This window comes from Desarmillaria tabescens, assembly GCF_030435595.1.
Source record: "Desarmillaria tabescens strain CCBAS 213 chromosome Unknown EV420scaffold_51, whole genome shotgun sequence".
NCBI lineage: Eukaryota > Fungi > Basidiomycota > Agaricomycetes > Agaricales > Physalacriaceae > Desarmillaria > Desarmillaria tabescens.
The window spans coordinates 272254-294245 of record NW_026848350.1 but is presented as its reverse complement, the minus strand read 5'-3'; the positions used below and the strand labels follow the sequence as shown (position 1 = coordinate 294245).

General features: G+C 47.0%; 2 protein-coding genes and 1 non-coding gene across 3 annotated transcripts; 2 read left to right on the top strand and 1 right to left on the bottom strand.

Moving 5' to 3' along the window:
• Positions 1-5762: 5762 nt before the first annotated feature.
• Positions 5763-10332, top strand: EV420DRAFT_1721234 (uncharacterized protein; the record flags this gene model as incomplete). Its single annotated transcript, XM_060479760.1, has 20 exons — positions 5763-5948; positions 5999-6079; positions 6133-6207; positions 6457-6689; positions 6748-6978; positions 7031-7250; positions 7301-7396; positions 7457-7531; positions 7591-7659; positions 7713-7763; positions 7829-7873; positions 7924-8106; positions 8164-8673; positions 8737-9039; positions 9101-9234; positions 9288-9355; positions 9408-9490; positions 9541-9673; positions 9723-10153; positions 10204-10332. The coding sequence occupies 20 exons, from the start codon at positions 5763-5765 to the stop codon at positions 10330-10332; spliced, it is 3336 nt and encodes a 1111-aa protein (XP_060325397.1).
• A 186-nt stretch (positions 10333-10518) lies between these two features.
• EV420DRAFT_1277130 (uncharacterized protein) lies at positions 10519-12171 on the top strand (the record flags this gene model as incomplete). Its single annotated transcript, XM_060468006.1, has 2 exons — positions 10519-10749; positions 11653-12171. 2 exons carry the CDS (start codon positions 10519-10521, stop codon positions 12169-12171), a joined length of 750 nt encoding a protein of 249 aa, XP_060325396.1.
• A 7544-nt stretch (positions 12172-19715) lies between these two features.
• Positions 19716-19812, bottom strand: EV420DRAFT_t243. Its single transcript has one exon. It is a non-coding gene; the product is annotated as a tRNA-Gly (tRNA).
• Between the last annotated feature and the right edge of the window lie 2180 nt (positions 19813-21992).

The window sequence follows — 21992 nt, the reverse complement described above, 5'->3', positions numbered from 1 at the left end:
CAAGGGCATTCTACGTTGAACGGTTTTGGTACTGAAAATAATCAGAGTTCGGTCTCTGATTCTTGATTCTGCTAATAATGCTTTGCCAACTGTACGGTAGTTGGCTACTGACTGATGCTCTGACTGTTTATTGACTGATCTTACAAAATCCGGTTGATTTTGTAACTGCTAAAATGCTTGCGGTTTCTGACCGCCTAAGTTCTGAATATAATGCTGTGTTCTCTGTGGTGTGTAAAAGTTGTTTATTCCAATTTTTCTGGTCCTTTTATACATGTTAGCTGTCCTATTTTAGCTACTTAGCTTACTCATCCTTCAGGCTTCCTGCATAAGCATTAGTCAGAGTATTCCTGCTAGTAGGCGCGTCGTGGTGCAGTGCTTACTCAGCTTGTCTGCTGTGCATGATGTGTCACCTGCGGCAGCTGACTAGCTTATTAAGTGCTTACTCAGCTCATATTTCGGTCCGATTTCCTAGTGTTTCCTGTCGGACCGGTTTCCGACATGACACCGGCATCTGGGATCATGAGCCTGCGCTGTGAGTGGCCGGAGCATCATGTTGTGAAAGGGAGAAGGACAGGGTAAGACGCGACATACTCCGCTGCAAGTACTGGAAGACAGTCTCGAATGCCTTATTCCCAGTGCAGTATATGGCGGAATGGGTTGCCAGAACTCGATAGTATCCGATTAGGGAGAGCCAAGGGCGGTAGCAGGATGTACAATGGCAGAACCCTCAGGAGGTTGAATAATGATGAAGAGAGGGTTATGATCTGGTTCGCGCACGGAGACGGGACTGGAATGATTACATGTTACATCCGGTATCTGGGCGCGTGCTTGGGCTACTAGTGCTGTGTTCGGCATCGCATGCCTGGAGAATATGGTCGTGTTTCAGGCCTGGGGGTGAGAGAAATCGCATGATGGCAGCGACTGGGCGGATGGTCAGGATAGCATATAACTCCATCCAAGGAGGATGCTCACCATGCTCGTTGCGAGTGACCACCCTTCCGACTTCGCTTGTTGCTACATCCTTGACGCGTCGCTATCCAGTACAGCATACATGCCACCATTTGGTATCGCAAGCTTGCATTACAAGTGGCCAGAACTTTATGGCATCAAAATCGGCGAGAGTAGAGACTGGAAACGACTCCGGATGGATGACAGGATTCACAGTTGCAGGAGGCGCTGCGGGTTCACCAGGACGTTGAGGAGAGGTGGAAGTGCACCACGTTCTGCGGAGTTGCGACTGGACTGATTTCCGTGACGAATTAGAGCGTGTCTCGAGGTTGTGGAGGCGGGCTCGGATTTGAATTTGAGCAGCCGGAAGAGTGGTGTCGTATTCTCAGCCTCTCGTACCTGAGCAAGCTTGGCAGTTCCGCCGCTAACGGCCATCTGCACGCTGCACCACAGTCCACCCTTTATAACCCCTCGTCATACTGCGTGCCCTCTTCCTCAACAGTCTAACACCTGACCATCATGCCCCATCCCTCTGTAATCAGTATCACTGAACTTCTGCAGTCCCTTCACAAGTCGACTAGGGTTGAACTTTGCAAGTGAGAGCTATAGTCACGATCCTTGTTAAGGGTGCGAGGGTCGGAGTGGATGATAACAGGAAGGAAGAAAAACCCAGCGAGATCAATAGATGTAAACACAGGCATCGGCTCGATCATTCACATTATACCGACTAAAGTTATGGTGCTGTGGTGTAATGGCTCAGCGTTGTGGTAATCATGTACCTATGCTTTTTATCCCGTTCGATTCCCGCTTTACTTGTGTCTCTGGATGACGAAATAATTGTTTTTACTCGACCACTAGATGTTCCGTTCCCTTGTAGAATGTTAGCCCAAGCAAAGCCTCTGTCACTCTTTGATCATTGGTTTTGCCCTTTCCGCCTGCCTGGTCTTTCTCGACCCTGTTACATTCAAGTGATATACATAGCGTGGATGAGACCTCTATTATGAAAGTTTTCTAGTGCTGCGTGAGCATTGAAGAACGCATTTGTACTAGCTCAAGTATAATCCGGGTGATATCGACAATAGACACATGCCATCAAACTTATACTTGTGAATAATTAGCCTGAAGATTTTCCAATATCCCCATGAGCTCTTGTGAGCAGCAGTAGTAATGAGTGGGAGAGTAATTGGATAATCTAAGTCTATTCCAGTATGAATGCGAGGCTTTTATACCTCTACAATTATTCTAGTATGTTCTAAGAGTGTCCTAAAATTGTAGCTTAGTTAGTAAGATAGAAACTTCGAGTATATACATGATATTTCGTAGTGGTGTGGGTAAGGTCCGGTGACCAGGCAAAGGCTGATGCACCAACAGTTGTCGGCTTGATCCGCAAACAGCTCTCCTAGACCAGTTTTCCTGGGTTTCGAAGGCCAAGCCTCAAGCCTCACAGCGACTCAGAATGGCATTCTACCGTACAAGAATTCGTAATACAAAGTTTTCACTGGCCATCGCTGAAGCCCAAAGTCACGGGGACGAGGTAATTGCCATACATACGGCTAGGAGCCATACAAATCAAGGTTTGCTAGATCTACCTGAGACGAGGATCAGGATACGAATTCTTCCATTATTGCAACCTGAATGTGCGCACGGAACTATATTTCGATAAGTGATAAGCAGACACGAAGAGAAATCATGCGCAGACATACGGTTGCAATACTAGGCTTTTTGTCTGTGGTCGCACAGATACTTTCCGACGTTGTACCCTGCGGCAAGCACCACACGCAGTGCCCTCCTTCAATCTCAATTATGATACAACAAAAGTGTATTTTCTCCTGGCTTGACAGTGAGTGTTAACGCTCACTCTGCTAGCCATAACTACGCTCGAAGGAATGTGTGCGTGCTGGAGCGTACGGTGGACAATGATTAGGTAAGGATTTGAGGCGAGAGGATACAGACCAAGAGGGACGAGAACGAGAACCGTATGCTAGAAGAAGTGTAAGAGAGAGAAGGGCCGAGTAAGATGCGACATACGAAGTTACAAGTACAGTCACCATAACCGCGAGGAAGAGTGTCTCGAACGTGTTGTTCTCTGTGAACCGAGTGGCGGTAACTTTATATCATCCAATTAGGGAGAGCAGAGGGAGAAACAGGCAATATCAGGACGCGCTGCCAGGGATGTTGAAATTTGATGGAAAGAGGGGGCTCACGATGGGAGTGGACTATCATCTGGTTCATGCGAGCAGACGAGACAGGATTGATGTCTTTGGTGTCTGAGATCTGAGGGAGGTCCCGGGCTGGGTTAGGCTTAGCCCACCTTTTGCCAGCACGCATCCCCGAAAACGCCAGATGACACCTGCACCCACGCCGTTGCCAGGTCGAGTGAAATTCGCTCGACAGTCTGTTTTTTGCTGATGTATCTATATCTTGCGGTATAGGTCGTGTCGTACCCAACCCCAGATCACGTTCTCGTAGACCTCAATCTCCCCGCCAGTCTTCTGTTGACATACAAGACAGTATTGCTGAAGAACTCTTCACAACTCCACACGCCAGCCCCATCGCCAGCATTGTCAATCCTCCTCTCCCGCCAATATCCACCTTTCCGTCCTCCTCCACCTTGACCAGTTTTCCTTCGTCAGTCTCGCTAGACCATCTGAAGACGCCTCCAGCACCCCAGTCTCCAGCTACGCAGAAACCAAACACTCCAGATATACCTGAACGATCACCAGCCGCACCCCCACCCAAACACATCATTGTATCGGACTCCTCCTCTGAGTACTACTCTTCGAGCCCCGAACGCCCCACACCTGTCCCCAGTTCAAAGATGTCCACTATAGATCAAGCAGCACACGTAATAACCCATGGCGGTGGACGAGCACCTCCCACACTAACACGGGGTCACTTGTGCGATCCGGAGATGCTGAGCCAGTATGCCGATGTAGGCCAAAATTATATTCGACGCCAACTCCAGAAAGGACATGACCTACCGGACATCCTAGCGAACCTGGTAGAAGGACTCGCGGATAACCTGCCGGCTGTCACTTGGTTTAAGCAACACGAAGCTCGCCTGGTGAAGCTGACCTTCAAGCAGTTCATGGCTGAATTTCGTGAATGCTTCCTTCCGGCGACCTGGACGAAGGACCTTGCTAACGAGATCTGGCAGGAGTCCATGCCGGAAGGTAGCAACTTTATCGACTGGATTGAACACCTTCGAGGACGAAACAGCCTCCTGGTGGAATATCCGGAATTCATCAATGACGCTGCACTCCTTGCAAACTTACGTGGCCGAATCTCCAAGCCGCTACAGGATGCCATTCGGAACATCAAGGAGATCCGCGAATGCACCAGTCTGGATACGTGGACGAAACTTGTTATGGTACAGGACGATGAACTACGCCGGAAGCGCAAAGAAATCGCAGATGTAGTAGAGACGCTGGAGTCTGCCAAATGCCAACATCTCGAAGCAGCAGCAGCAGCACAGCCGGCCACCACCACGACGACGACCACATCTATGTCCTCTGGTTTCCATAGCAACCGCCCTCCCCGTCGTACCAACTCTGCACCTGCTTCTTCGGAAACCACAAGCTCATCGAACTCATCTCTTCCTGGCAACACCTTCACCTATAAGTACCAGGGTAAACTTGGTGACGATGAACGCGCTGTTCTTGCTGCCAATGACGGATGTTTTGCATGCCGCGATATCGACATTCCCAGAGAAGAACAAGGTTTTGGCAAATGCAAGGGACGCGCTCCACCTGCTGCTGGATATGAACGCCGCACGGCGGAGTGGGTTATTCGTCGACGTGCGGACAAGGCCAAAGGACTACCTTTATTCACTATCGCTGTAGTCAACGCTCAAGCTTCTGCCTCAACCTCCACTGCACCTACCGCTACCGCTCCTGCCCTGGCACCAGCTCCTGCTGCGCCTTCGCAGGCACCTGTCGCATCAGTCCAGATCTTGGGGATGACCGCATGGCCCATTGCCGCTGCAGTCCCTGTCAACAGCTCGTCTGTTCTCGAAGCCGACAATGCTGATGGCACCACAGCTGATGCCAACCTTTCTGTAGACTCTGAAGCTGTGAGTAAATCTTCCCTGCCCGTTCCATTTGCTGTTCCACATCTTTTGTGGCATTGTACTGTTGATTCCCGCAATCCGGCTGATATTGAACCCCGTTCTGATGTGACTGCCTTAGTAGATGACGGGGCACATTTAGTGCTTATTTGCCTGGAGATTGTCGACCGCCTGCATTTGAAATGTCGCCCACTACCTGAACCCATAGACATTGGTGTCACAATATCTGATTCATCCTCGCCTGCCTGCCGCCTCACTGAATGGGTCAAACTAAAACCCCACGATAAATCGAATTTTTGGTCCTCCCGTACTGCTCGTGCCATTATTGCACCTGGCCTTTGCACAGACATCATATGGGCGTTATACTGTACAAAAATTATTTCGTTCTGTAGGGAGGACACCACTACTTTCGATTGTTCCCAGCACTACTTTTGATGCATGCGCTTGTTCACCATCAGGTGGTTTCCTAGGGTTAGGTTCACACAGCCACTTCCCCCTTTTCTAACAATCAGCGACACGTGTATCTCAATTTGCAACTACTTAGCGATCCGCCACTACTTCAATTTGCAAGTACTTTACGGATCCCAATGGACACTACTACCCGACGGTACACCCCTCTGGCGTTATCTGCGGCCACGGGCACACCATTGTTTGCACATATTTCCAGGCCACTCGCAAAAATCTTGAAATTTTCGTTCTTACCTCTCTGCCCCTCCTCTATTGATTCTCCATTAATTCGCGTGTTATAATGCTGCAACATATTGCTATCGACCACCTTGGCTCTTGCCGCAATGATCCCACCAAATGCAGCTCCTACTGCGGATTCGGCTTTGTTGCTACAGAGACCATCGATGGAAATTTGGATAGTGTCCCAGTGTTGAGCATTTGCGGGGTCTGCAAATGTCCTGCGGCATCTCATATCAAGGATGTACCAGTGAGCTGATTATTTCTTTTGATACTATGATCCTTCTCAATAGACTCTAGGATCATCTCAAGGCACCACCGAAGCTCTCTCCTGTCGATGTCACCGTCTCTGGCTCTGAGGCAGTATCAGGGAATATCAAGGTATTTCGTGTTGCTGAATTCGGAGTATGCCCATGATTGACATCAAACTTCAGCCAACTTTCAATAGCGCTAGGCCAGAGATCGATGTCAATGCAACGAAGGATGCTATCTACAACTCTTGCTCATCCGTAGGAAACCCAGCCTTGTGAAGCCATACCAACGACACTCCGACTCAGGACAGTGTCCAATCTGGCTTAACGTTTTCAACCATGGCAAAAAAACGCCATGAGGCGATGACCCATGCCATGAGGCGATGACCCATGCCATGATGAACGACCCCACTATTGGCGGAGAGCCATTCAATCCAGCCCAAAAGGCAAGGATATTCCCTTTTCTCCACTGTCCGGAAAAATTATCTGAAACTGACATTTCCATAGAGCCAGATTTCAGCGATCATCAGCAAGAATGGCAAAGATATGATGCCACCCAAGAAGCGGAAGAAGACTGCAACTACTACCGAATCTGATTCGACATCTGGTACCAAGCAGCCGAAGAAGACAAAGGCTTCTTCCTCCCAGGACGACGACTCGCTCACAGTATTTATGATCACCCTAGTCAGTGAGACGTCAGTGGTGTGGTCTGCGAAGTTTGAACATGTCAGCACCCATGCGTCTGTTCTCATTTCAATTCATATTCTCACATCCAACTAACAAATATGCCAACTACAGATTTATCGCACTTCGTACTGCTCGCTTCGTGCGTGAGGTGCAAGTTCCTAAGAAGGCAACAAGCTTTGTGGTGATCAGCCTGATCGAGGATGCATTCAAGGACCTTATTCGTCCTGGCCGCTGGTGTGTATTGCGTGGGGATTCTTCTGCTGAACGCAAAGGTCACCGCACGAAGTTTAAGCCTACAATCCTTGTATCCAACAACCAGCTTGATTACAAGGCTCTGAAATTGTATGTCGCCGTGCTATTATTGGACCATACCTATACTGACACCTGCTCCCAGTTCCGCTTACAACACCCAGCCTCGCGATGTGAAAAGTGGCGAGTATCTGAACCTTGTGTGGATCGCACGTTCACGTGGAGAGCCTGATATTCCTGTTCCTTCTGTATTTGAGCCTGATGGTGACATCGATGATGATGTTTCAGGTCCTAGCGATAAGCATGCTCCCACTGATGATCCCGAAGCTGGCATGAACGGTTGCCAGGGTGTGAACTCCGTGACGGTACATATCGGAATCATTGAGAACCCCCTATATACTGACCTGTTTGTTAGCAACCTCTGTTTTTTCCACCCGCAAGTGATTCTGAGGCTGCATGGGATTGTTCTAGCATACCGGATGGACCAAGTGAGGCCACAGGGACATCCAATGTGAGTTCGATTGTGTTATAGCTTGTTCCGGAAATACGTGATATTGATTATCATTCATAGCTATCTAATAGCTTCCCCTTTGGTATTGCTGAACCAGATTTCAGTCACCTGGCACCGGAACTTGCAGGGTTCAGCGTGAGTTCATGTGATTACCTCTGGACACATTACTCTATCGCTGAATCGACTTTGTTCAGAACAACTTCGATGGTGGAATTTTCTTCAACGGTGTTTCTGGGTCACATACAGCGAATTTCCAGCAGTTTGTACGTTTGCACACAAGGTCCTTGGTAGGCTTATAACTCACGATTACCGATAGAAGTTTGAGGCTGCTACATCCCCAGAAACGTTTCAACACAATTATATTCATGTAAGTGTCCACGCCAGAATAACCATTCCTGTGATGATCTCATAGTACTGCTCCACATCTTCCAGCCTCATGACAATTCACACATCAAGAGTAACACCAGCACGAGTCCGGTATGGGAAAATATATCTTTCCTTTATACTGTTACTCAAACTGATCACAGATATATACACCGCAAGTTCCTACTCCTGCAGCAAGCACAGTCCGGTCGTCCCCAGCTGGTGAAGTGAATCCAGCTCCACCAGCGCCAGGTGCCTTCGTGGATAACACTTTCCCTCCGACCTTCTGGAGGCTTCACCGATTGCACACAAACATGGCAGTCCTATCCACGCAGCATGTGAAATGGGTAGGTTTCTTTCATGATTTTATTATATCAAAGCAGGCTGAATGAAGTTGTGGACAGTTTTTGACAGGTCTATCGAGCCATCCGGTCCCAATCTTCTTCAAAGACATCAAGGGACTACAGCCAGTTCTCAAGGCACATATCGAGAAGCTAGTTGCTTTGTCAGGAGACGAGAAGTCTAACGCCATCAATGCGTTCCTCGTCTTTCTGGATCAGCTGCTTCGGGATCTCATACAGCCATTCATTGAGCTTGCGGTATTCATCTCTGCATCTTCCGTAGTCCCCCCTGAAATTGAGAAACGCTTCGATGACACTTTTGCTGTCGGACCAGGTGGTGTTGGCATGTTGATCTCGTTCTTGATGGACTTATTCAGGATGCTTGGTGCACTGCCCAAAAATGTGTCTCTGGATGCCTCGGGCGCTAGCGCACAGAGTTTGTTCCACGGTCTCCCATCCCATCTCATGGTACTGCTGATTCATCTCCGAACAAAATACCACCGTGGGCTTTGGGATGCTGATGGCTGTCGTGACCTTATTTACATTCTCCACAGCCATGGCGATAAGCTTCCGGTGAGAATTTTACGTCTCTTTCGTTAATGTGTCATTGCTAAAGTAATATTTCCTCTTGGACAGGTTGGAACACTGGAGTCAAACTTATATGCGTGTTTTTCGCAGATTAACATTACGGATGATCCGCTAAAGATGGAACATATCAAGTTCCTCCTTTCGAGTGCCTTTGGGAGCCTGTCTGACCCAACGCAGATGTGCCATGATGCCATCTGTACTGGTCAATACGGTCTGGATGGCTTCTACTCTTCGGTTGTTGTTCCGATGCTCGATGATATTGAATATGATGCAGATGGATACTCCGACTTATTGGCTATTCTCGCAAAGCTGTGTAAGGGACTGGCTCGTAAAGCGGGAAATACTATCAAGGTGCGTCATGGTCATCTACATTAATAAAAAATGATCATGCGCTTACACATATAATATTCAGTCGTATAAGCCACCATCGGAGGAGAAGCAAGATAAAGACAAGGTTAGACAAGCGAGCAGAGCAGGGAGGTCTCAAAGGCAGACACGGTCATCGAAGAAGGGTGCGGACGCACCTGGTGCGATGTTAAACTCGAAGTAATTTCTTCCTAGATGTTTGCGTACATAATTGAATAGATATCGCTTCTTAGGACTGGCTATTATCGACAGAAGAAGTCTAGTGAACATGGCCATGATTACGAAACTGACAGTCCGGATGGTACGTGCTATTTAACTGTTATGCAATCTTACATCATGCCGCTATGTTGCAGACATGACAAATACCGACTCACTTGAATCCGACTACTACACCAAAGTCAAGCCAAATCAACCAGATATCAAGTTTCGGCGCCAGGTTCGGCATCCAGAGAGAGTAGTGCCAGACCATGAGTATTTATCATCCAGGAAGCGTTATTTGCTCTTACAATTTTTAAAGTGAAACCAACGTTCACTTATGTCCCAGGCTCTTCAAGCGAAGACCAGTCCAAGTACAACTGGGACGACTTCGACGCAATCTCAGACAAGTATTCACGATTAGGTATATTATTCTCTTGTTACTTCGCCCTGTCATTGAGCCGTTATTTCAGGTAGAAAGCCGAAGAAGGCCAGCACCAGCACATTCTCATCGAGACACTGGGCGGCTGGTCCACCAGGCTCTGCCAAACCAAAACCCTCTGCACGATATCCAGGAAAGCGAGCCTTCTCAGCTTCTTCTGGACGATCTAAGAAGTCGTCTGGTTCGTTTCCCAAGGCATCCTCTGGGAGCACCACCCCGAAGCCAGGATCGTCGTCTAAACCAAGACCAACGCCTATCAGTGTTGCCAAGGTGCCACCCTCTCGAATTCAAGAAGCGCAAGAACTTGCGAATACACACAAGGATCCTGACATCAAGTGGCCACATTTTCTCTCAGGATTACTTAATGATTTCGGCCACCCAGATCCCAACTGCAAACCACGACTGACAGATATTTTCAAGGACGGTATACAGCCAACCGCGCAGTGGAAGAAAATTCATCTGGTACGTTCCTGAGTACTCAGACCATATATGTCTTCATTTCATCTTTCTAGGTTTATCATGTTGATAAAAACCGCACACAGTCAGAGGAATGGCAGCAAATCTGTTCGGTATTCACACCGGCACTGAACCTTTGGCGAGAACGGATAGAAGGTACTTATGTATGGCCCAAGGGGTATTAGATATTTTGCGCAGGATTATCCATATCATTCTAGATAGCGTATTGCATACAGAAAGTAGTACTACTGTGTTTTATAGTATATAATGCTGGTTTTATCGCAAACATGATGTGTCGTGATACCGAATTTCGTGTCAGCTTGGTAACTCAGAGTCTCAATGTCAAACTTGAAACTTGCTACATGACCACCATGAGCGACAGCCAGGAGGGAGGAAGACATGATCCCATCTATCAGTTCTTCACAGAGAGCCACAAAATTACCTCTGAAGCTCAATTCATCATCAATTCATTCCCCAATACGGATTCAGCAGCTGTGGAACGTATTGTTCACCAACTTATTGCGATACGTACAATCCTCCATTCTTTCCATGATCCTTCTGGTGCTACATCTATCGAAGATATCGAAGAGCTTCTCACACATGTGAACAACTTTTTACTTCCTCTCGAGCATTTTATCGCACATCCACCTCCTGCCCCATCTGCCTACCTTCCTCGCATTCACACTGGGCGGCCAGGCCGACCACGGTACGATATTGACCTCCAACGGGCTTGTCTGTTGCATAACCTCGGAAATAGCTGGGACGATATTGCTAAGGCAATGGGCGTCACTCGGGGAACAATATACAACCATCTGAAGCGTGCTGGTATACCATCTGAACGGCCAGAGTTCACTGTAATGGGTGATGCTGAGCTGGACGATACCGTGGCTGAAATATCACTCGCACATCCCTTTATTGGATCGGTGATCATCCTTGGACACTTAGAAGCGAAGGGTATTCATCTTCCACGCGAAAGAGTTCAGGAAAGCCTCAGACGAGTGGATGCTATCGGTGTCCTTGTAAGGTATCACTGTCTCTTTTCTGAAAAGCCATCAATGAGCTGAGCTGACACATTGGCCATAGGTGGGCTGGAATAATCAAACGTCGTGTCTACAAGGTTAGAGGTTCAAACGCACTTTGGCATCAGGACGGAAATGAAAAGCTACGGCACTGGGGCTTTTGGGTTCATGGTTGTGTTGATGGGCACTCACGTCTCATCATATACCTCGAATGCTGCTCCAATAAAAGATCAGAGACTGTTCTCGATTGCTTTAGAAGAGCTATTGCAATATTTGGTTGGCCCAGTCGCATTCGAGGAGACTATGGAACAGAAAATAATGGAATTGAGATGGTGATGATTGAGCATTGGGGAAGAGAACATCGTGCATATCTTCGTGGAAGGTAAGGCAGACATTTCTCCATGGTCCCAGACAAACTAAACAATAAACCTTGACAGATCTACAAACAATGTTCGAATTGAGCGTCTCTGGCTAGATGTACGCAAGGATTCTCTGGAAACATTTCGTCAGATCTTTGACTATCTGGAGACTAATAATCTTTGGGATAAGGATAATCCTGTCCACTGTCTTTGCCTATTTCTGGTATTTCAACCACGTATCCAGAGCTCTTTGAACCAGACCCGCGATGCATGGAACCATCACAAGATCAGGACAGCTGGCCATCGCACACCCATTGCAATGTACGAATTGAGCCGAGAACAAGCAATCCGAAGAGGTTACTGGACGGGGGATGTAGGCGACAATATTGAGACTGCCAGTGACCCTTTTTACGGTGAAGAAGGTGCGTTGGATGGCAATTCCTTGATTCCACCACCAGAGGGTTTAGAAGAGGGAACGGAAACACATTTGAATGAGGACCTGCATTTAGAGCTAGCGAAGGCACTTCTGGGAGAATTTGACTATGAGAGAGATGACAGGAATTGGGGGATTGAGGTCTATTGTGAAGCAGTGATTAAGATGGAGAATGTGCTTCGGAGTAATGATATAGAGATACCTATGCCATAATCTGGGCAAGTATTATATCCTCTCAAAAACATGTCGAATACATTATCACCCTTTCACACTGAGGTTCTATGTAGAATTCTGCGACCACATCTCAATGTTGTATCTGGCTTTGTATTGGAAGTTAACTGGAAGCGAAATTCCGAGGTTTGTAGAGTTCTTTTGTATTTTTCTAAAACATTCTTGTCTAGTCATTGATTACTATATATACTCCGAGGGTGTTACTGCATTGGCGTAGACTTATATTATCCCTACAAGCTCAAGGCTTGGTGTGAATGCGCCATCAGCGGCCGGTTCGGCATCTTGGCAATGCCCGGATCTTTGCGGACCCAACACAGACATTCTCAGAAAGTACTTGTGAACAGCTTGTTACAGTACAGCGACAAGTACTAGTTATTGCAGGTACACCTATAAGGATGCATAAAAGTACCGGGGGATGGAGAAACAACTAGGTGTGTGTCAAACAGGTACCTGTTTTAGCTGACCTCCTGTAGTACCTGTATGCAGATAATTTTTGTACACTATAACTGCGATAACATCATTCTCAGCCTACCTTTTCTCTCTGCCAATCATGTGGTTGTGGATCATCGTAATTGCACTTGCATTTCCCTTCCTTCGGGCTTTGACCTTCTGAATCCTTCAGCCCCAGTATCAGCTACCAGACCTGTGCCCTTGGCGGCATTACGCAAACAAAATACGCTTCATAATCGTGTAGATTCCCATGAACTTCCTTTCTTTTCCTTGCCCTCTGATGAAACTGCCTTCGCTGTACAAACTGATCACGCTTATAATAATCTTTGTAACTCTGATGTAATAGCTGCACTACGTACCAATATTGAACGCCTTGCCTTCCTTGACCACCTGAAGAAGCTCAATGATGAAATAAAAGAAACTTATGCAGATGTTTTTGCGCCTATCCCCCATGTGGATACATTACCTATGGAGATGACATGCAAAATTAAATTGAAGAATGCGGAGAAAGTAATCATGTCGCGTTCATACTCCTGCCCGCATAAGTTCCATGAAGCATGGCAGACACTTATCCAGAAGAACATCGATGCAGGTCGTATCCGCCCATCTTCCTCGCAATATTCCTCACCGGCCTTTTTGATCCCGAAATCTGACAAGACTGTGCTCCCTCGATGGGTTAATGATTTCCGCCAGTTAAATGCAAACATGGTGTCTGATAAATACCCCTTGCCTCGGATTGATGACATTCTTGCTGATGCTGGCCGTGGTAAAATCTGGAGCAAATTAGACATGATAGACAGTTTTTTCCACACTCGTATGCACCCTGATAGCATCCCGTACACTGCAGTGCAGACACCTTTCAGATTATATGAATGGCTGGTGATGCCTCAAGGCATGAAGAATGCGCCGGCAATACATCAGCGCAGGGTTAACCACGCGCTTCGCCATCTACTCGGGAAGATCTGCCATATCTACCTTGACGACATCATAATCTGGTCTAATTCCGTTGAAGAACACATGCTCCATGTACGCCAGGTACTTGATGCCTTATGTGCAGATGCACTTTATTGCAACCCTAAGAAGTCTCAGTTTTTTCTTCTGGAACTGGAGTTCTTGGGCCACCGTATTTCGCGGCGAGGTATCGAGGTTGATGAATCAAAGGTTCAGCATATCAAGGAGTGGCCATGACCTAAAATGGCCTCTCATGTACATCAATTCCTAGGTCTGACTCGGTACCTCTCAGCACACCTCCAGAACCTTGCTGAATATACTCACATACTTTCTCCGCTCACAACAGACCAGGCAGAGAAGAACTTTCCGGCCTGGAATGACAAACACCAGGAAGCCTTTGATGCAATCAAGAACCTCGTCTCCGAAAGTGCATGCTTGACAGTGATTGACCATGTAAATCCTGGCAAGAACAAGATTTTTATTACCTGTGATGCGAGTGACTTCCGTACTGGTGCGGTCCTCTCATGGGGACCCACATGGGAAACAGCCAAACCAGTTGCATATGATTCCATGCAGCTCACTGGTGCACAGCTAAATTATCCAGTGCATGAAAAAGAACTTCTAGCAATAATCCATGCCCTGAAGAAATGGAGATCAGATCTTCTAGGCTCACACGTCAATGTGTTTACAGACCATCGTACCTTGGAGAATTTTGACACACAGAAAGACCTTTCACATCGACAGGCACGCTGGCTTGAAGTAATGTCACAGTATGAGATGACGATCAGCTACATCAAGGGAGAAGATAATTGTGTTGCAGATGCTCTTTCTCGCCTTCCAGTGGATGACACCCCGGTGACAGATGAAGATCCCAAAGAGATTTCCTCATGGAAAGAATGGCTCTTGAAGAACACCATAAATACGATTCTTTCAATTTCAACAGACGTATCGATTTTGACAGCCATCAAAGCAGGTTACCAGGTAGATGAATTCTGTGCAAAGTTCGTGTCAGGTGAGACAATTCTCCCAAATGTAAAAGAAGTCAATGGTCTCTGGTATATCGGTGACCGACTATTGGTGCCTCGCACAGGTTCAATCCGTGAGGACCTTTTCAAACTGGTGCACGACACTCTGGGACATTTTGGTGCAGATAAGTCATATGCAGTACTACGAGATGCGTATTACTGGCCAAACATGCACAGAGATCTTGAAAACTCATATATTCCAGGTTGTGTACCTTGCCAACGCAATAAATCAAGCACGAAAAAACCTGCTGGGCCACTACATCCATTACCCATACCTGACAACTGCGGTGACAGCGTCGCCATTGATTTTGTTGGGCCTTTACCCCCCTGACAGTGGATTTAACTGTTTACTCACGATGACAGATCGCCTAGGTTCTGATGTATGTCTAATTCCCACCCACACCGACCTCACTGCGGAAGGCCTAGCATCTCTCTTCTTCGACCACTGGTACTGCGAAAATGGACTCCCTGCCGACATCGTCTCCGATCATGATAAGCTTTTCATTTCAAAGTTCTGGAAAGCGTTACACAAACTAACTGGTGTACAACTGAAGATGTCCTCATCCTTCCACCCAGAGACAGATGGTTCTTCTGAACGTTTGAACAAGACAATCAACCAGGCCATCTGTTACCACGTTGAACGCAACCAGAAAGGCTGGGTACGAGCCTTACCTGTCATTCGTTTTAACATCATGAACACAGTCAATGCCTCCATGGGTTTCTCAGGTTTTCAGCTACGTATGGGATGCTCACCTCGTGTTCTACCCCCTCTAGTTCCGAATCGATTAGTGGACGATGCTAAATCCGATACTGACGCTGCGAAGATCATCGCCCAACTCTTGGATGACACGGCTCAAGCTCGCGACAACCTCATCAAGGCAAAGATCAACCAAGCCCACCATGCGAACAAGCATCAAGGAAAAGAAGACGTCTTCGAGGTGGGCGACAAGGTGATGCTCAGTACCTTCCACTGTCGCCGAGATTATAAAGCTGGAGACAAGAGTCGTGTTGCTAAGTTCATGCCACATTATGATGGCCCTTACATCGTATTGCATGCTAATCCTGCCCTCTCATCCTATACTATAGAAATGCCGAACACACCAAATGTATTCCCCACCTTTCACACCTCTGAACTCAAACGCTTCATACCGAATGACCCTACCCTTTTCCCCTCACGAGAACACCACTCTCCAGAACCAATACTCACTGCAGACGGTTTCGAAGAATGTTTCATTGAACGAATCATCGACCAGCGGAAACGCAGACGTGGCTATCAATACCTAGTTCGATGGCTCGGTCAAGGACCCGAAGAAGATCGATGGCTTTCCGGCAGTGCACTCGACGATTGCGAAGCCCTCGACGTATGGCAGGCTGGACTTGGTCAGGATGCCTCACGGTAGCTTTTCCCCACTGGGGTTTTTGACACACCCGCTGGTTGATGTTGTGCCATTTTACCTTTCTCCTCTTCTCTTTCATATTACGGGACATTTTTCTTGGATGGGGGAGAGTGTAAGCATGCTGCTTACCACGTCGACATTACTCACTAGATCTCTGGTCATAGATCCTTCGATCGTACTATATTTCATGTCATGTACTTACATATTTAGCGCTAGTTCGGGATACGCCCTCACTTACCTTCCGACCACCACCATCCCCTCCTTCGTAGTTGACTACATCCCGTTTTTCTCCTTCCTCTTGCTTTCAATATATGCCGTTCCTTGTTAGTCTTGTCCGATTCTCTCAGTGGTCTCGCTCTTCCATAGAGCGAGGTTACAGTACATACTCCTTGCGTAGGAAACGAGGATTGTAGTTTGAGAGGGATTATGGGTGAGAGAAAAGCCGGGTAAGACGTGATGTACCTAGTTATGAGCACCATCACTATATCATCAGAATTGTCTCGTGTCATTCTTCGATCGCCGCCGTGTGTGATCGTGAGCCTGAGCTATAACCGGTGGGAACTTTATAGCATTATGTAAAATTGAGGAGCAGAGACTGGAAACGAGTCGGAAAGATTACAGGATCCATAGTAGTAGCGAGGGCGTGGGACATTGGGGAAGGGTGGTGTTCATGGCTGACTTGTAGCTTATGTGCGGAGTTCCAACTGGATCGTTATCAGAGCATGTCCTTGAGGATGTGAAGCAGACTCGGTTATTGTAATCTTGTTTCGCTTTCATGCTTTCATTGTGCCCTCATCTCTGCCAGGTCGTTGACTTATTTTAGCATTCTATCCGCTACCGCCCTCTGCACGCAGCCGTACTCTTCATGTCCATTTTTTGTGTCCTACTCCGCGCCATTTCCTCGACAGTCTAACGCCTGACCATCACAACCATTGCGTGAATGACCACGGTAATCGGTATCATGGAGCCCCTTCCATACGTTGATAGTGTCGAAGTGCGATTGAGAACGGCAACTTTCCGTTCACCACTGTTGTCACGGTTAATCTCCACAGAGATAGGTACGATCCTTGTTACGGGTGGGTGGTTTGGAGTGGATGATGACAAGTAACAAGAACCCAGCAAGATCAATAGACGTAAACACGGGTGTCGGGCCGGACATTCCCATCTTACATCAGTACTTCTCAAAGCGTAGCACTATAGCTTAGCAGCTTGGTGTTGCGTCAACTGCTTCACGAAAGCCTTTTTCGCGTTCGATTCCCATTGCAGAGACGCTGCCTGAGAACGTTGAAAGAATTGTTTTCTAGGGCAGTGAATATCGGGTAGAGGTTATGTCGCCTTACCTGTCAGAATGACTAGTAGCGCCAAGGATGCAGCCATCAATGTTTGATCATTGGTTTCGCCCTTTCCATCCACCAGGCCTTTGTCGACCCTGTTACATTCAAAACGATACACCCCGCATGGATGAAAACTCTATTACTAAATATATTCGAGTACATGAGCAATGAAGAAGGTATTTGTACTGGCTCAGGAACAATCTGGGTGAAATCGAAAATAGGCCCACTCCATCAAACTCATTCTTACTAGCAAGTAGGCAAAAGATTTTGCGAGATCCCCATAACCCTTCCTAGAGCAATTTTCCTGTGCTTTTGAAACACTGTGATCATAATGAGGACAGCCCTGGAATGTGTTGTCCTTGGCGTAGAAGTAGGTGGGCTAGGTGAGTTATGCTGCGACGTTGATGGCCTGTCACTTGTGAGAGAAACGTGGCATCCGGTGTGATGATTGCACCAGATAAAATGTCATCGTTGAAAAAAACTGGGATGACCTGGGATTTGAGTGCGGCAGCAGGTGATGTACGACGATGGCAACAATGAAAATGTATCCTGTAGTGTCTGCTTGTCTTCCTATTGAAGTACTAGTAGTCGCAGTTATGTGAAATCGTTCGTGGGATGGTACCAGAGTCGTTGAGCTGCTGGTTCGCAATGATGGGGTTTGTACACGTTAGGAAGAGTAGACAAGTTACATGAGATAATTATACATCCACTGTAGTGCAGTCGGAAGTCCTAGAGGAAGTCACAAGTCGCAGAACTAAGAATAATAGACGCATAGGCTCTACAAAAATCCGAAACATTAAGATCTCCAATCATGACCATTACAGTGGCGTTCGGACGTATACATGAAAGGAAGAGGATGTTGGAAGTCTCGGAGAACGGACGACCACGATATGGTAATCTGACGAGTCGAAAATGACTACAGCGACCATTCAGTTTGAAAAGGGTCGAGAGAGAGCTGAATAGCGCCCATGATTTACCTGACAACTTCGAGATGAAACGATTCTAATGCATTCACATCAATGGATGCCCCATACCTTCGACACAATGACAAGGAGGGGTTAGAACGAAACAAGTGACTCTTTGCGACATTTATACTGACTGGTATATCTTCAATCGATGGTCTCCTTGTGACAGTTCCGAAGTCCTGAAAACTCAATGCCTTTGACTGCGTGGAATTCAGTATACTGAGACACCCTTGCGTCGTCATTAAACAGCATTGTTTTGCATACCGCCACTCAATGATTCTGCATGGGTACACACAAATCGTTCGTCATTTCTCTCAAACACTGTCCTGTCCTTCACGTCATCTCGGGGCTACTCGGAGCAGTGGGCGTTTGCATCTTCTGGGAAGCAGAAGTCATGTACGCATGACTAGTCGTGATCAAATTGCTCATGACTAGTCTTGCAATCCATGGACTAGCTTTGTGCTTCAAGGTTCAACGGAGTTCGTAAGTCCATCGGCAGTCCAAAAAATATACATCCCGCTAACCTTGACAGCTGGCTGAGACACCGCACAGAATCGAACCGCTCGGTATGTAATGAAAGCAAAAACAGCAACGATTTCACCATTTTGTAGGATGGAATTAGCGTTTCACTGGGCAAGAACATGCTCTCAAACGAGAATTACACCTGGCGACCATGAGATAGCTGGAGAACTCACAAAGTGGAAAAGCGGATGACTTGGATCAATGACTAGGGGTGGAACTCATCGAGAATATGGGTGAGCTTGCACAAACTGAGAGCGTCAAGCAAAATGATCCTGAATCGAAGTTACTCCTTGGTGCAAAAAGTCTTATAATAATGCCCGTCTACACACCGACTGGGACTCGAACTCTTTCCACTTGATTGATATGTGAACCATATTGCCATTGGTGCGGCGTGGGTGTAATATGTTATAGTTAATTCTATCGGGATTCTGTGCACATGTGTCCGGTTTGTTTTCAAAACTGCATTTCAAGATATCGCGTCGAGGTGGGGGAGGGGATTCATTCACCTAGAATGAGGTAAGGGATTATTAATTGAAAGTCTGTTCGGAATATTTCCTATGTATGGTGAGAATCTTCACAGATCGGATACTAAGAGAAGGAAAAGCAATGTTGAAGAGTGACTGGATTTGATTCACTGTAAAGAGTCTAAAGACCCATTTTCGCACGTTTCAGAACACAGCATAGGTGGAGCACTGTACGGTAAGTCATTTTGTTCACATGCAAATGATCAATAGTCCCAGATTCAGACTTAGCAATGAATTGACCATGCAAGAAGATAATCTCGGCTCCCGCACCTGAAGGAGGATTCTGCAGATACCAGTGAAGCTTATAGCCCGGAAAAAGGGAACCCTGAACAAAAATTACAAGACCATGCAGACCAAATACGCTGAAAGGGAGTCGAACCCTTACCACTTGCTCAAGTACATAATCCGGGATCCCACATGGAAGACAAGCATGATAACCGTTTCACCATCGGCGTTGTTAACTGTAGGCTGTAGGCATCATCCACTCACATTTGTATATTCCATAGAGAGAGCGGAATGCGCAGTTACTGCACATGGAACGGTACAAAAGCATCCAAGCGTACCCCATCCCTTACCCCAGTCGACCCTCCATTCCAATCCTCGTACACCGTAGATGGTAGGCTCTCACCACATTCGATTGGGCATGCGTTCTTTGTGTTAGAGTGTCATGCAACCACAGGCTGGCATAGCAGATTGAAGATTCGTTATTGATGTGGGGAACTGTAGACAAGGGAACCTATATTGCATCGAAGAGCAAGCATCGTCAAATTCTCTAGATCGTTCGCAGGGCGAGGGAAGGTAGACATGTCCAAGTCCGATGAGGGCACGAACGTGACTTTGTACGATGATCAGTCCGTGAGAGTATGCATGTACAGTGCTCTGAAGTTGCAAACGATGTGTGGTATGGGGGCGCACTTATGTGAGTGTTAGTTCGGTTATGTGGACATGTTAGACGGACGTACTTTGGGTCAAACCAACAGTGCTGAATTCGTAGAGCTAGCAGTCAAAGGCAGAATCAAGAGTTAGAAGGGGTCATGCACTGCTGTAAGCAAATAAGTTAGCTTTCAGTATAATGTACGGGGAAATGATTACATACGACAATCGTATTCGTAACTGACGAGAACGTGTTCTCCTGAGTCGTGGTGATATTGACAGTGTTTGCTTTTACGTGCTCCAGTTCGAGTCGCGACCAGATGAAACGACGGCATTTGTGGAACTACTTGGTGGGGTGTGAAAGAGACTGTCAGTGGTGAGATGAGCGGATTGCCTGGCTATGGAGGATGAGCTGCCGGTAAAGATACTGCGAAGGGGGCATGGTGAATTCTGCGTTATCCACATGCGTGGATGCATTGCCTTGCGTTATCGCTCCTGCATTTGCATTTGCGTTCGAATGCATGCGTTTCCTAAAAGGCAGTTGCGTTAGTTGAAATGCGTTCGTGTTTGCGTGCGTGACATCCTTGCGTTTCATCTGCAGACGTGTCGCGGCGTGACACAGCCCAGTCCCTCATGCCGCGATGCGAGCCCGTCAACTCGAGATCTTGTTAGAATACGGATCGCTATTTTTAGATGTCGGAGCTTGCTTGAATATTCTCGCTCATTCTCCCCATATTCCCCAGACGCAGTGATACAGTCTTACATTCTAGTACATTCTATGTATTCTGGTAGTATAAAAGCCTTGTAGTTAGTAGAGCATCGCTAGTGCAATTGCCGTGAACATTAGTTCAAGTTTCCGCCCACTTGTGAACCACGAGTTGTTACACAGATGTTGCCTCAAGCATTTGAAAGATGCAAATGGTACCGGAAAGCGTCGGGCTGAAGTTGATATGCCTACCGCATTGGATGACTCGGGGACAGCTGATACTAACGAAAATCGTTGCCGACCTGCTAAGCGGAGCCGCAGACAATCAAAGAGCAGTGATTCTCGCTTGTAGACACCAGAATTCTGTACTGTTTCTTGTCACAGGAGCGGTAGCCTCATAGGTAACGGAATGCCTCAATGGCACCATTACACCATTGTTATGAATATAGATGTTGGAATGTCAAGTGTCGCGCATCATGGTGCAGTCGACGTCGGGATCTTCAGTAGGAAGCACCGTTCATCTGTTCTCCTCCTCGGCTTTCCTTATTACATCATATTGCTTCTATTAGTGTACATGGCATGTAGATAAATAGGTAGATGAATGACGATGACCCTCGCCTGTTTGCAAGGGTTCCCTGCTATATCCGGGTGAGCGGCTGGAGAGTTACCGCTTATCTCAACATATAGATTGGGAATTTAAGACGATTTTAAGGTATTTCATAGTAAAAGATATGCGAAAGGAATTAATACGAAGCCACGGTAGGACGAAAAGCATGTTGTGCAAGTTTAACTCCAGTGAAACGCAAATGTGATGAGTATGTCACACTTGCGTTCAAACCTTGTAACACATGCGTTTTTGTCTCTTGACATTCGTGTGCTGCCTCTGCGTTTGCGTTAATATTTAAATGCATGCGAGAATACTCCAAATGCATGCGTTACCATGTGAACGCATTCGTAAATCAAGTTAACGCATGCGTTCTCATGGTAACACAAGCGTTTGGAACATTCTCGCATGCGTTTAAATATTCACGCAAACGCAGAGGCAACCCACGCATG